This window comes from Engraulis encrasicolus, chromosome 18, assembly GCF_034702125.1.
Source record: "Engraulis encrasicolus isolate BLACKSEA-1 chromosome 18, IST_EnEncr_1.0, whole genome shotgun sequence".
NCBI lineage: Eukaryota > Metazoa > Chordata > Actinopteri > Clupeiformes > Engraulidae > Engraulis > Engraulis encrasicolus.
Window position 1 is genome coordinate 53,435,939 of NC_085874.1, and position 15,512 is coordinate 53,451,450.

Here is a 15,512-nt window from a genome sequence, read left to right on the forward strand (position 1 = left end):
CTGATTATCGACTACTACATTGTGGAAGATGTACAACCTCTAAACAAAAACACTGTATCACATGTGAGTTATAAGTGTACATAACATAGCCTACACAGTTTCCTTCAAAATATAGGCCTATGTATTTGTGCATTTGACTTTTGCCTTCATTAGGCCTTTTTTAAATGCTAGTAGAATTCATTGCACTAGGCTAGAGCTGGTCTACCTTGTCTGTACTGCATGCTGCAAGATTCATCACCTGGTAAGAAACCCGCAATTGCAGTGTCATGAGCAAATGTCTAGTCACTTTCAAAGAATGTATGATTTCTAGCTCGTGGTGTGAAAAAAGTATTTATTTGAGTATCTCACGAAAAAAGTGAAAATGAACTGAACTTTGAACTAGTTCAGAATTAAAATTGTGAACTTTGAACTTGAACTGTTCACTTTGAACATTTATGAACTGAACTTGAACTAGTTCAGAAAAGCTGTGAACTGGCACAACACTGCTCATTAGAATGAATGGCGTAGTTTACTTCGCTTGGCCAAATTCGCGTCAATGTGTCCCTACCGTTAGCCTGTCTGCCATGGCTGTAGTGGGGATGAGGGGTCCCTACCGTTAGCCTCTCTGCCATGGCTGTAGTGGGGATGAGGGGTCCCTACCGTTAGCCTCTCTGCCATGGCTGTAGTGGGGATGAGGGGCCTGTCTGCCATGGCTGTAGTGGGGATGAGGGGCCTGTCTGCCATGGCTGTAGTGGGGATGAGGGGCCTGTCTGCCATGGCTGTAGTGGGGATGAGGGGCCTGTCTGCCATGGCTGTAGTGGGGATGAGGGGCCTGTCTGCCATGGCTGTAGTGGGGATGAGGGGCCTGTCTGCCATGGCTGTAGTGGGGATGAGGGGCCTCTCTGCCATGGCTGTAGTGGGGATGAGGGGCCTTTTTTCCTCTGCTGTACAGGAGCCGTTCGAAGCTCAGAGTAAAGGGCCGTACACACACGTCGCTGCTAGTTACTCGCTCAGCGAATGAACTCAATAGAATGTCAATGTGTCCCAGCGAGACTCGCAGGAGAGTAGGCGAGTACTGTACAAGCGATGCGATGTGGGCGGATTCCGAGTTGAAAATATTTTATCTTCGAGCGAGGCGAGTAAGCGAGTAACCAATTGGAATGCAGAGTTCGGTACTTCTCAGCTGTCCATTGGCAGTTAAAGCCGCGGGAACTTTCAGCGAACGTTCCATGAAAGAGTGGCGAGTAGGCGAGCAAGCGAAATGCTAGCTTTGTGTGGTTACGCCGCTGAAGAGGCTCAGAGCAGCCTCCGCTATTCAGTGGACTGTCCTCCCCTGCTCCTCTCCTGCTCCTCTCCTCACCAGTGGACTGTCCTCTCCTGCTCCTCTCCTAACGAGTGGACTGTCCTCCCCTGCTCCTTTCCTGCTCCTCTCCTCACCAGTGAACTGTCCTCTCCTGCTCCTCTCCTCACCAGTGGACTGTCCTCTCCTGCTCCTCCCCTGCTCCTCTCCTCACCAGTAGACTGTCTTCTCCTGCTCCTCTCCTCTCCTCTCCTCTCCTCTCCTCTCCTGCTCCTCTCCTCTCCTGCTCCTCTCCTCTCCTGCTCCTCCCCTGCTCCTCTCCTCACCAGTGGACTGTCCTCCCCTGCTCCTCTCCTGCTCCTCTCCTCACCAGTGGACTGTCCTCCCCTGCTCCTCTCCTCACCAGTAGACTGTCCTCCCCTACTCCTCTCTTCACACTGTCCTCTCCTGCTCCTCTCCTCACCAGTGCACTGTCCTCTCCTGGTCCTCTCTTCACACTGTCCTCTCCTGCTCCTCTCCTCACCAGTGCACTGTCCTCTCCTGGTCCTCTCCTCACCAGTGCACTGTCCTCTCCTAGCACTTCTCGCCTGCCCCCGAAAGGCCCTGTGCCTGAAGGAGGGTGGCAGTCCACCACCTGGGCTGAGGCGCCACTCAAATGGCTCCACAAGCCCCCAAGGGCAAAAGGAAAAAGAAACCGAGCAGGGCCTGAGTACACGACTTACTGGGTTTGCCAACTAGCTGCTTCAGCAACCCTTCCTGCACAGGCTTCCCCCCGCTCGGCTCTTTCCTCCCTTCGTGTTCTAGTTGGTTCGCAATGGCAACCGCAAAATACTAGGTTTTTCTCCGGGTACCGAAACGGCAATGTGGCCATCAGAAGGTTCATCCGGATAACACAGTCACGTGTGGGAAAAGTTCAGAGCCCGGTATGAACACGGGCGGTTGGCAGATAAGCACTTTAGTTCCAAACGTAACTGGTGCAGGCACCGGCACGGGCTCCGTTCTGGTCGGCCTGAAAGCCCTATATGAGCCTGCTATCCCTTCCCTCCCCACACCGTAGCTGGGCAGACCCATAAGAATATATGAGGACAAACACATAAGGCACACTTCAGCAGTACCCCCCGCACACACACACACACACACACACCTTTTCCTCCTAAGATGCTGGGCAGCCGTGGCCTAGTAGTGAGAGTCTTTCAATCTAGGGGTTGCCACTGTTAGTAAACCATTATTTCTATCCTATCTGCACATGCGCACCACGCAAGGCTGCACCACCAGAGAATAAATTCCAACCTCTTTGGCTGCACTATCCGCTCTGCGAATGTGCGGCCCGATTCATGGAGCATTGTCGCCCTTCGTTTCGCTGATCTGTAAGGACCTAGAAAGTCTATGATTAAATAATAATTTATAAATAATACATTTATTGTGAAGTGTAGCCTGTCAAGACGCTGACAAACACCTCATGTGTGATCAATAGGCCTCGGCTATCTTTGACAGTTGGCCACGTCGGTATTTTCCTTACACTACCATTACGAGTATTTCCCCCATACTACATTTATAACATTAAGTGGTGTATCAATAAACCATGAAAAATGCCATATACCCTCGACTACTTGAATAAAACAAATGTTAACCAAAACACTTTCTGATCGGCTTCTAGTGAACCCAAGGGTGACAATGCTCCACGTGTGGCACATGCGCAGAACGGATCGTGCAGCCTCGCGTGGTGCGCATGTGCCGATAGGATAGTGCAGAAAAATAATCGCGTACTTACAGGTTCGAATCCCCCCTGACCTCTCCCTACATCTCCATCCATGGCTGAAGTGCCCTTGAGTAAGGCACCTAACCCCACACTGCTCCAGGGACTGTAACCAATACCCTGAAAAATAATAGTTGTAAGTCGCTTTGAATAAATGAAAGTGTCAGCTAAGTGCAATGTAATGTCATGTCAAAGATGATTCTTTGCCTCGGTGACGAAAGCAGGCATGCCAGGGCTTTCAGGTGGTCACATGTCCCTGCCCAGTGTCGTCTGTGTACTTGGTACTTATGGGTAGTTAGTGGCTGCGTCCGTGTCATCTGTGAACTTGGTTCCCTTCCGGCTCCTGCCTGTCCTTATATGGTCCAGATTAGAATGAAGTACATGCTGCTTTTCCAATAAATATTTAAATTACCTCAAAAAAGGGAACTGAAAATACCCATTACGCACTACGCATTACATCAGTGTAAACAGATAACAGATCTCTCCCCCTCTGTCTCTCTCACACACAGACACACAGAGAGAGAGAGAGAGAGAGAGAGAGAGAGAGAGAGAAAGAGAGAGAGAGCGAGAGAGAGAGAGAGTGAGAGAGAGAGAGAGAAAGAGAGAGAGAGCTGCTGAGGAGCACAGGAGTGGATTCCAATATGCAGTCTCTGTCCTCAGTCTGTGCTTGTGGCCTTGACGCCCTGCCTTTCCCACCGTGTAGTGGAGCCAGCAGCAGTGGAGTCATCAGCAGCAGCAACATCTCCAGTGTTGACCAGAGCAGCTTCACCATCAGCAGTTTTTGCTGACGCCTTGCCTTTCCCGGGTTCAATTCTGGCCTGTGGTCCTTTGCCGATCCTTCTCCATCTCTCTCTCCCCACTCGTTTCCTGTCTCTCTCTCTTACTGGCCTACCTCAAATAAATAGCCTGGAGAACCAGCGCCACCCGCTGGACGGCAATTTAGTCTGGTTTATCAGGCTATCAAATAAAGGCATAACAGCCACAATTTTCTAAAAAAAAAAAAAAGAAGAAAATTGTATAATCGAGGCCCCTCATGTAAAGTCACTGTTGAAGAAGATGAACAACACATGGTGTGGTGTTAAACTGAATGTTTCATGAAGAGCTCTATTTAGGCTTCTCTTAAAGACTTCCAAATGTGTTTGTGTTGTCTTGAAAGAGTCGGGAATAAAGCTCCTGTATGTTTGTTGACACACTGGACAAAAGCACAGCTGGTACAGTAATCAGAACGTTTTTTTATTGACAAATATTAACACCAATATACACTGCTTTCCGAATTATAATTCAAATGACATTTTTCACTGTTTTCCCCAAATAATCAATATACAGTCATTGACAGTCATCATAATTTTGAAGTCATCAGCCAACACTCCATACCATGAATTAACACGCAATACCATGAATTATCACTCATTACCATGAATTAACACAGCATAGCATGTATTAACACTCAATAGCCTACCATGAATTAACACTCAATACCATTAACACACAATACCATGGATTAAAGGACCAGTTCAGTCGATTTCAATATGCTGTGGTATTGTTCACGCTACCCTTGGTGTGTCAGTACCCGGTGATGCTGCATTTTTTGGCTAAGCCCTTTCCGAGATATGAGCTATTCTAATGGGGGCAGCATTTGTTTACATTTAAAGAAAATTAACATAGGCCTACTCCAAATGTTTTCCCAAAAGGTACCACTGTTTTCTAGTTGTCTGCTGATGTTGCATAACCTTTCGGATGTTTTTGGGAATAAAAAAAAATGTTTTTTTGAAAACAATGACCAAGATCTCGAGATCTCGAAAACAAAATTCCAGGGTAGTGTGAGCATTACAACTGCATGTTGAAATTGACTGAACTGGTCCTTTAACATTCAATAACAGAAATCAACACTTTACACCATAAATCAACACTCATCAACATTGATACCATGAACTAACACTCAATACCATGAATAAACACACCCTATTATGAATGAAAACAGCGTACTATGACCTAACTGCCTGCCTATGGGGACCCGGGTTCGAATCTGGCCTGGGTCATGTCCCAATCCTGCCCCATCTCTCACTCCCACTCTCTTCCTGTCATGATCTCTACTGTCCTAGCCACAATGGAGGCAAAATGCACTTTAAAAAATATTAAAAACATAACACATTTAGCACTGTGCATCTAGGTATACAGTATTTCAATTCTTCTCTTGGCATAGTATACACATTTCTATCTGATACAATATTCCTTCATTCGTAACACATCTCATTCGTATTCTACTATTCTCTCTACAGTACACAGTTCTATCTGATGCAGTCTTAACACATATAACAGCTCACATAAAAAGGACATAGAAACTGATAGATTGTTATCAAGGCTTTCATGTGTCAACAGTGTGCATCATGGAAAATGAAGCGTAAATATACAGCACAGCGTATCTCTTCTCAATAACAGGAACCACACAGAGAAAAAGACAGCAGATTTGGAACATGATGTCACGGGTGTGAAAAAGTGTGTGTGTGTGTGTGTGTGTGTGTGTGTGTGTGTGTGTGTGTGTGTGTGTGTGTGTGTGTGTGTGTGTGTGTGTGTGTGTGTGTGTGTGTGTGTGTGTGTGCGTGCGTGCGTGTGTGCGTCTGTGTTTGAGGAAAGAACGGTGTAGCGACACACAAGCGCACGCACACACACACACACACACACACACACACACACACACACACACACACACACACATTTGTAACTTCTACATTTCATCTGATCCGACGTCGTCCTGTTAAAAATACAAAACCCCAAATTACAGCATGTTTTTGAATGTTTTTCAAGTTCAAGTTCTTGAAAGATATCAAACAAACATATGAAAGTAGTTTTTTTAGTTTCCATCTACTGAACATAAAGGAACATGGTGGAGGAGTGTGATTCTGTTAAGTAGAAAATCATCCTTTGCTAGAATCGAGTCACACACACACACACACACACACACACACACACACACACACACACACACACACACACACACACACACACACACACACACACACACACACACACACACACACACACACACACAATTGCATACTCACATAGTCACTGTCGCCTGTCTGCACACACACTGCTGATGAGTTTGCTGCAGAGTAGAAGACTGCCCCTGGCCCAGGACTCTGAATAACATAAAGAAGGGAATAGAACAGAATAGAATACATATCTATTTCCTGAGTACTGTATATATGATCTGTATTTACATATTTATTCAAATATTTATTTTCTAAGAGTATTCTATGTATGTTCCATTTACATAGACCTATTTACTCCAATGTTTATGTTCTATAGGCTACTGTATGATACTGTATCTATTTGGAACACAGGATGAGACCAGATGTGGATAAAAAACACCAGTAAATGCCAGTGCAGGGAAGAATGGAAAGAGGTTTCACACAAGTGTACTCACTGGGCCTGTGCGGTTCTCCTCTTCATCTGCGGTTCTACCTGTGTGGTTCTGTCCTCCATCACTTGACCCAGCAGAACCTGAAAGATCACAAACATCCTCAGTGTTTCTTGCTGTTACCGTAGTATTTTCCACAGCTATGTGATGAATGAGGAATCACTCTTAATAAACACCAATAAAGACTTTTTACACAATTACATTCAACAGACTCTTTTACCGTGAGTGACTTACAGAAAGAGGATATTAACCCTTTCATTCAGACAGGATCACCAGTGATCACTGTTTGCTGCAAACTTTACTACATCGTAACAACATTGCTATGACATTACAGAGTCTTAAGTAACAGATGAAGACATGGTCATTACTGTTTTTAGTGACAATATGGTTCGAACATGGGGTCTGAATAAAGGGGTTAACAGGTGCAAATGGAGGACATTACGCCAGTGTGTTAGCAATCGAGAGAAACTCTAATAGCTACTTACGCCTTCTTCTCTTTAGCAACAGCAGTGTTGTCATGACGATTATCACCAAGACAACCAGAGGAGCCAATCGGAGGACGGTCACCGCAGCAACACCTGAACCAGGAAGAGGACGGTTGAAATCAAACCAGAGATGGTGAAAAGGCGTAGAATAGAACTTAGAACTTCTTCGGTCAAACTAGTTTCAACTCCCACCCTCTCCTGTTGCTTGTGGCTTGTGGTCCATGAAGAAAACAATAAAGTCTCCCTGCTGTCAGCCTAGGCAGAGCAACTTTTTGGGAGATTTTCCCCATTCAACACCCCGATTACCGGAAGAACTAGTTTGACTTGTACCCCAATTGGGTGTGAACAAAGAGGAATTAATTGCATATGGGACAGTCTCACTGCACCGTGCACACGAACACAACAAAATGCTACATGGTCATCATAAGGTCTGACACTGCTGGTATAATTTGACACTCACCCAGACCAGAATCAGAGGAATCAGAACCACCAGATACCCAGGTCACTGCTGAGGAAGAGGAGGATGGAGGAGGAGGTGATGTTGGTCTTGCTGTTAAAGACACACACACACACACACACACACACACACACACACACACACACACACACACACACACACACACACACACACACACACACACACACACACACACACAGCAGGTGTACTATGTCACGTCACATTAGATAAACACACACACACACACACACACACACACACACACACATGAACTGACCTGGTGTGTGGACTATATAGGGGATAGAGGCCTCAACCTCTCCTACATAAGTGAGTTGGCACGTCCATGTGTGTGTGTAATTTGGACTCATCAGGACCGTGGTGTTGACAGCCAGCTGGACCTCACAGTTGGACTTTCTGTTGATCTTCACATGGTCTGAGTTCCGCTGCTCAGCTCCGCTCTCAGCCACCCACCTCACACGCACACCCAGATCATACCAATCACCATCATAGACGGACACGATGCAAGACACGACCTCAAGTCCTCCTGAGGGATCTTCACCTGGCAAAGCTGGAAAATAATAGAGGACAATAATGAAAGCGGCTCTAATAAAGCGGCTTTGAGTACCAAGAAAAGGGCTACTGTATATAAAATGATCTATTATTATTATTATCATCATTATTATTATTATTATTATTATTATTATTATTGTTGTTGTTGTTGTTACATGAAGGAAAATAATTAAATAATCTCAGAGTGGGATTGATCTTAAATTTACAAATGTGCACACTAACATTCAAGAGAGAGAAAGAGAGTGAAAGAGGAAGACTTGGTGGTGGAAGGAGGAGAGAGAGAATAGAGGGAAGAACGTTAACATCACAGTAGAAGGTGGAGTAGCCTAATAAATAAGGATGTGTACAAGTTAAAATAGATGTCCAAGTTTTACGCAAAGCCTTACTATGAAGAACATGGAGTGTTACAAAGGTCTGAGTAGTAAGGTCTGATCCATTATACTGCAGACACTGGTACCATCCAGCATCCTCAGGGGAGACGTCACTGATGTGGAGGGAACAGTTGGGCAGGAGACGCAGCCTCTCTGATCTCCCAGATTGTTGGACTTCTCCCTTGCTGACCACCTTTACCCCTGGGCCTCTGCCATTAGAGTATACCCATTCAGTAGAGGAGCAGAGTGGGTCCCCACTCATGACGTCAGCACAGGGGAGAACGGCAGCTTCTCCTGCCCTGGAGAACACAGCTACACGTACACACTCACCTGACAACATGACAAACAACAGCTGCTCAATTAGAATAATAATTATCCAAAAAGCTTAAATGTCATTTCATAAGTAATTGAACACGTTGTTAATGACAGCTTATGTCATTTCAAAATCCACACACAAGATCTGTTAAAATCAGCCTGTAAGTGTAAGAGGTCTGTGAACTTTTCCGTTCATTCGAATTTTTGGAGCGAAAGATGAAATTTAACAAAAGGTGAAACTTCTTGTTTTCTGTTTTAAGCAATACATGCAGAAATGGCTGTAATTGATTTCCGTATGTGTTGCCTCATTCTCATTCTTTTGCGTTCAATATATGAAAATGAATCCAGTTTGTGTGTGTGTGTGTGTGTGTGTGTGTGTGTGTGTGTGTGTGTGTGTGTGTGTGTGTGTGTGTGTGTGTGTGTGTGTGTGTGTGTGTGTGTGTGTGTGTGTGTGTGTGTGTGTGTGTTTCAGAGGTCTTAGTTTCTCACTTAAAATTATAGCCACAAGGCTAGTTTTCATCTGTAGTCCCTGCACAGGAAATGATGTTGAGTTTCCAAAAAAAAAGACCAAAATGTACAGTATTGATATAGCACAATATTACAACTATACAGTTGACTCAAAGTGCTTTCAAATACACTTTCCCACATTCACACACCAGCTCTAGAGGCTGCCAAGAAGGCACTAAGTGTTCTCTGTCCTTCTGTCTCTCTCTCTCTGTCACACACACACACAGGGACATGAACATACACACACTGACACATGCACGCCCACACACACACACACACACACACAGACACCAAACACACACATCACACACACACCAAACACACACACCAAACACACACACACACACACACACCAAACACACACACACACCAAACACACACACACACACACACACACACACACACACACACACACACACACACACACACACACACACACACACACACACACACACACACACACAAAACACAACAGCATCGAACCCTGAGGACTTCCAGCCCGTAGGGAAATGCCCTGTAAGCCAAATGACCAGTCCAGGTCTACATATCCTGTACATGACACAGAAGCACTCACTGTTTAGTCTGTGTAGTGTACTGATGACCAGTAGCTCATTGATAGGCTTTTTTTTATCTTTTCTGTTTTTAATATTTTAGTATACAGAGATGTGAACACATCTAAATATGATGTGAATATTCACACACAGTAGGCCACAGGATCTGTAAATATCAGCCCATGTGTTTGAACTGCCGTATAATAAAGACTCTGCAATGAAAGGGTTAAAGTCTCACCGTGTAGTGGAGCCAGCAGCAGTAGAGTCATCAGCAGCAGCAACATCTCCAGTGTTGACCAGAGCAGCTTCACCATCAGCAGACACTATGAGATGGACGAGACAGATGATATGAACCTCTAAATGGACACGACAGATGATATGAACCTCCTCTATCAGATGGACGAGACAGAAGATATGAACCTCCTCTATCAGATGGATAAGACAGATGATATGAACCTCTTCTGAGATGGACAGACCAATGACTGTATAAAATCCTCAGTTCTGTCTTTCACTCTTTCGCCCTCTCTCTCTCTCTCTCTCTCTCTCTCTCTCTCTCTCTCTCTCTCTCTCTCTCTCTCTCTCTCTCTCCTGGTACTTACATGCTATGAGTGACAGTCAGTGAAAGTCTGAACTTCAAGCTTTTCTTGCAGAAGCTCTGTAAAAAGAAATCTCTCCTCTCTGAACTGAATTCACACACAGGCTACACTATTAGCTTCATCCGCACACACACATTCGAGCCTTGTCCATAGACTGGCGCAGCTGTGATCAGAGAGGGCCGTTATGGTGTGTTGTTTCAGAGCAGTTCAATAAGAAGCTCAGAAAGAGGAAGAATAAAGTGCCACGCTAAAAACGATGACGTACCACGTATTTAGGCCATGTTCAAAATACGCTAGAAACGATGACCATGCCATGTATATAGGTCACATTCTATTTGACTCCTGTGTGTGTGTGTGTGTGTGTGTGTGTGAGAGAGAGAGAGAGAGAGAGAGAGAGTGAGTGAGTGAGAGAGAGAGAGAGAGATCTGTTATCTGTTTACAATGATATAATGTGTAGTGCGTAAGGGGTAGTTTCAGTGCAGTTTTTTGTGGTAATTTAAATGTTTATAGGAAAAACAGCATTAACTTCAATCTAATCTGGACCATATAAGGACAGGCAGGAGCCGAAAGGGAGCCAAGTTCACAGATGACATAATATGGTCACTAACTACTCGTAAGTACCAAGTACACAGATGACATTATATGGTCACTAACTACCCGTAAGTACCAGGTAAACAGGTGACATAATATGGTCACTAACTACTCGTAAGTACCAAGTACACAGATGACATAATATGGTCACTAACTACTCGTAAGTACCAAGTTCACAGGTGACATAATATGGTCACTAACTACTCGTAAGTACCAAGTACACAGATGACATAATATGGTCACTACCCGTAAGTACCAAGTACACAGATGACATAATATGGTCACTAACTACCCGTAAGTACCAAGTACACAGATGACATAATATGGTCACTACCCGTAAGTACCAAGTACACAGATGACATAATATGGTCACTAACTACCCGTAAGTAAGTACCAAGTACACAGATGACATAATATGGCCACTACCCGTAAGTACACAGATGACATAATATGGTCACTACCCGTAAGTACTAGGTACACAGATGACACACTGTGAAATTAATCTGACGTCCAACTCATTGGAACTAGTATGCCGATGCCATACTGTGCATCAATTAGCACTCCCCCCCCTCCCCACGCCAAACGGCCTTCTGCAAAACACACACGTGTGTATAACATGTGCAGCAGTTCTTTCACCACAAACGCAGAGAAAGCAGAAGAGCTGTGGCATAGGGACTGGTGGTGGTTTAAAATGAGTGTCAGTGTGTCCACTAATAGGCGTGTGTTCATGGCTGCTGGTTTGAAATGAGTGTCAGTGTGTCCACTAATAGGCGTGTGTTCATGGCCTGCTGGTTTGAAATGAGTGTCAGTGTGTCCACTAATAGGCGTGTGTTCATGGCCTGCTGGTTTGAAATGAGTGTCAATGTGTCCACTAATAGGCGTGTGTTCATGGCTGCTGGTTTGAAATGAGTGTCAGTGTGTCCACTCCTGGGCGTGCGTGTTAGTGTGGCCACTCAGTTTACTTGACGTAGTCCAGCAGCCAGTTCACTAGTTTGTCTTGAGTGCTTGGTGTACAATAAGCATGTTTGGCATACGGTCGCTGGCCTCGGTTCCAGGATGCTGTAAGTGGAGATCATGTGGGAAGAGATCTGCTTGCACCCCTCTATCAGGATGGAAATAAGCACCAGTCCACCTGCCAAGGACGGGTACATTTCAGGGCTGACGGGTACATTTTCCAACCCACCAGTCACTTTGACTAGCAAAAATGGCTAGTGACTGGTAGATTTTAAAATCTACCTGCCACAGTGACTGGTGGGGAAAAAAATGGAAGTTCCACCCCTGCCCCCCATGTGTAAAGGGATGGTAGAGTGGGGCCACTAGTGAAATGGGGGAGGGAGGTTGGGTAGGAGGTGGGGCCACTAGTGAAATGGGGGAGGGAGGTCGGGGAGGAGGTGGGACCACTAGTGAAATGGGGGAGGGAGGTCGGGGAGGAGGTGGGACCACTAGTGAAATGGGGGAGGGAGGTTGGGGAGGAGGAGGGACCACTAGTGAAATGGGGGAGGGAGGTTGGGGAGGAGGTGGGACAATGCGAGTGCCATCACACAAGAAGGAGTAAGAGGGATTCAATCTTTGTGGAGATGGGAGCAGGTAATGACAGCTGCCAACCTCTCAGCAGGCTTCCTCCTCCCAAACAGGGCTCTGGATCATCTTTTTTCATTACCAGCCAAATGGCTTGTAGATGTTAATCTTACTAGCCAAACACTGACTCACTAATGGGCCAAAGTAAGTTAGTCTTTTCTACCAGCCAAAGTGAAATGTCACCAGCATTTGGTCAGTTAGCTGGTGTTAAATTAGAGCCCTGCTCCCGAGCAACGTTTATGGAAACATTTAGTGTGTCCACCAGAGGTGCCGGAATGGGGGGTGCAGTGGTGCATTTGCATCCCCACTTTTGGGCTCCTAAATGAGGTTTCCTCAACTTTTACTGTAGACAAATGAGTGGATTGCAGCAGCAGTAATATTGTTAAGAAATTAAGAATCAGAGAATGTGATGTGTTACTTTTTCATTCTTTGGTTGATCAATATAGCCTAAGTATATAAATATGGAGCGGAATAAATAAATAAATATCATTTTTCCAGTTTGGAGTGGCTATACCTCACCCAAAAAAAACAGAAATGCACCACCACTTTAAAACTCGTTTGGCGCCCTTGGTGTCCACTTATGGGCAGCTGTGGAACTCCAGATGCTGCTGGTGTGTATTCAGTACACTTCTACTCAACTACAGATGCTGCTGGTGTGTATTCAGTACACTTCTGCTCTACTCCAGATGCTGCTGGTGTGTATTCAGTACACTTCTGCTCTACTCATGTGGCGTTCACCATTAGAGATGAGACACACCCCCAGTTGTCCTGGTAGCAGTTTTGTTTAGGAAACCCTGTGCAATATAAATGTAAATCAATGGAGAGAGGGCTCAACCTCTGTCAGAGAAATGGCTGAATTTCCATCCACACTATACAAGAACAATATTTGAAACGTGTGGGTAAATGTCTACCCAACTAATATGAACTAATTTTCAAATTTTATTTTATCGATCCATATGATTTAATTAGATACTTAACTTGACATTTAAAATTGTATCCTTCCCAAACGTGTCACCATAGAGGCGAGCCACACCCCTAATTGTCGTGGCAATGCTGGCGGCCATTTTGTTTAGGTAAACCTGTGTAATGTAGATATGTGGCTCCATGAGCTAAGACACCACAAAGTTATGCCGATGACCCGGGTTCGATTCCGGCCTGTGGTCCATAAAAGCCACAAATATCTAAAAAAAGAAGATCATATAACAGAGGCCCCTTATGGAAACTCACTGTAGAAGAAGACCAACAACACACGGTGTGGTGTTAAACTGGACGTTTCATGAGGAGCTCTATTTAGCCTTCTCCAGAAGACTTCCAAATGTGTTTGTGCTTTCTTGAAAGACTCAGGAATAAAGCTCCTTTATGTTTGTTGGCACACCAGACAAAAGCACAACTGGTAATTGGAACAGTTCTATATTGACAAATATTAACACCAATGCAAAGACGGCAGGCCAGTCACTCAAAAGACGCCGGGGGTGAAGTGGCTCATATTAACACAGTTAACACAAGGTAGGTCTGCACACTTCCAATAAGCTCCAAAAAATAAACTTTATTATTTAAAAAGCAACATTTCGATCACCCTGGATCTTCATCAGGCATATGGGTAACAGGAAGAAACTGTGACCTATATCACATGGCCATTCATTCACCTGCCCAGACAGGGCACCCAAGGGTGTCAAGCAAATAGACAGACAGGCGTCTTGGCCTGTGTCCATCATACATCAGGCAAAACCAAAAACATTTGTAATTTTTAAGAATAAACAAGATTCAAAATGTGAATATAGCACATGAACATATAGCCTACAGTAAAGTACATTCAACATGTTTTTTTTTAAAGAAATGGGAGACAATTAAGGAAAAGGTTTTAAATCAAAATGAATATTCATCCCTTCAGGTGAGATAGTATTTAAGGTGTAAATATAAAAGTCTTCACCATCATACCATGAATTAAAACATCATACCATGACTTAACACACCATACCATGAATTAACACTGACAACCATGAATTAACACTCAATACCATGACCTAACTGCATACCTATGGGGACCCGGGTTCGAATCTGGCCTGGGTCATGTCCCAATCCTGCCCCATCTCTCACTCCCACTCTCTTCCTGTCATGATCTGTACTGTCCTAGCCACAATGGAGGCAAAATACCCATAAAAAAATATTAAAAACACGACACATTTAGCACTGTATATCTAGGTACATTTGAATTCTTCTCTCTGGATACAGTAGGCTACACACATTTCTATCTGATGCAACATTTCTTTATTTCATAAGACATCTCATTTGCAGTGTTGCCAGATTTGGCGGTTACCCGCCCAATTGGCCGATCCCAAGCCCCTCCCATCGATTGTGACGTCATGCTACCTCTGACAACTTCGGCTTCTCGGTCAAGACGCGGCTGCTGTAGACCTATTCAATATGGGGCTACTTAGGATGGTCGTCTGTAGCCTGGCTCTCACACAGACCCTTCGTGCTTCGTGCATCTTCCTTAAACTTTGTGAGCTCGCACTTGGGTCTGGAAATCTTAGACGAGCCCGAAGGAATCAGATATTTCACAGCCTGTCCAATCAGAATCGCGGGCGGGGTATATACAAGTCAGTGGTTGAAGTACTACCTGATTAAAAAAAGGGCATGTGAATTCTCCAATCAGGTTCGAACTGTTTTGAACACACCCACGCCTTTCCAGAGCTAAGCGATTGACAATGTTCCAGATGGTTATTTACACATCACGTGAGAACCAGGTTAGGTCGTCTGCAGGTAAACATGGTAAAAAAAGGCCATTTGGTGGGTGTTCTGCACTTTTATGTCCATAGAAATCAATACAATTTGTTGAAATTGGGCGGAATTTAGCGCCTCCAGCCGATTTTTGGGCACCGTTTGGGCGGGATTTGATCAGACACATCTGGCAACACATCTCATTTGTATTCTACTATTCTCTCTACAGTACACAGTTCTATCTGATGCAGTCTTAACACATACAGTATAGCAGGTCACGTTGAAAAGGACATAGAAACTGATAGATTGTTATC

The 15,512-nt window shown here is 44.7% G+C and overlaps 1 protein-coding gene across 1 annotated transcript in view; it reads right to left on the bottom strand.

Annotated features, from left to right (window-relative positions):
* Positions 1 to 7,870: 7,870 nt before the first annotated feature.
* The window catches only part of LOC134468734 (uncharacterized), a 9,614-nt gene continuing 1,972 nt past the window's right edge, over positions 7,871 to 15,512 (bottom strand). Inside the window, exons 5-7 of the mRNA XM_063222607.1 lie at positions 9,951 to 10,035; positions 8,377 to 8,669; positions 7,871 to 7,966 (exon numbers count right to left, since the gene is read on the bottom strand). Coding sequence (XP_063078677.1) covers positions 7,871 to 7,966; positions 8,377 to 8,669; positions 9,951 to 10,035 — 474 coding nt within the window. The remainder of the gene's footprint in view (positions 7,967 to 8,376; positions 8,670 to 9,950; positions 10,036 to 15,512) is intronic.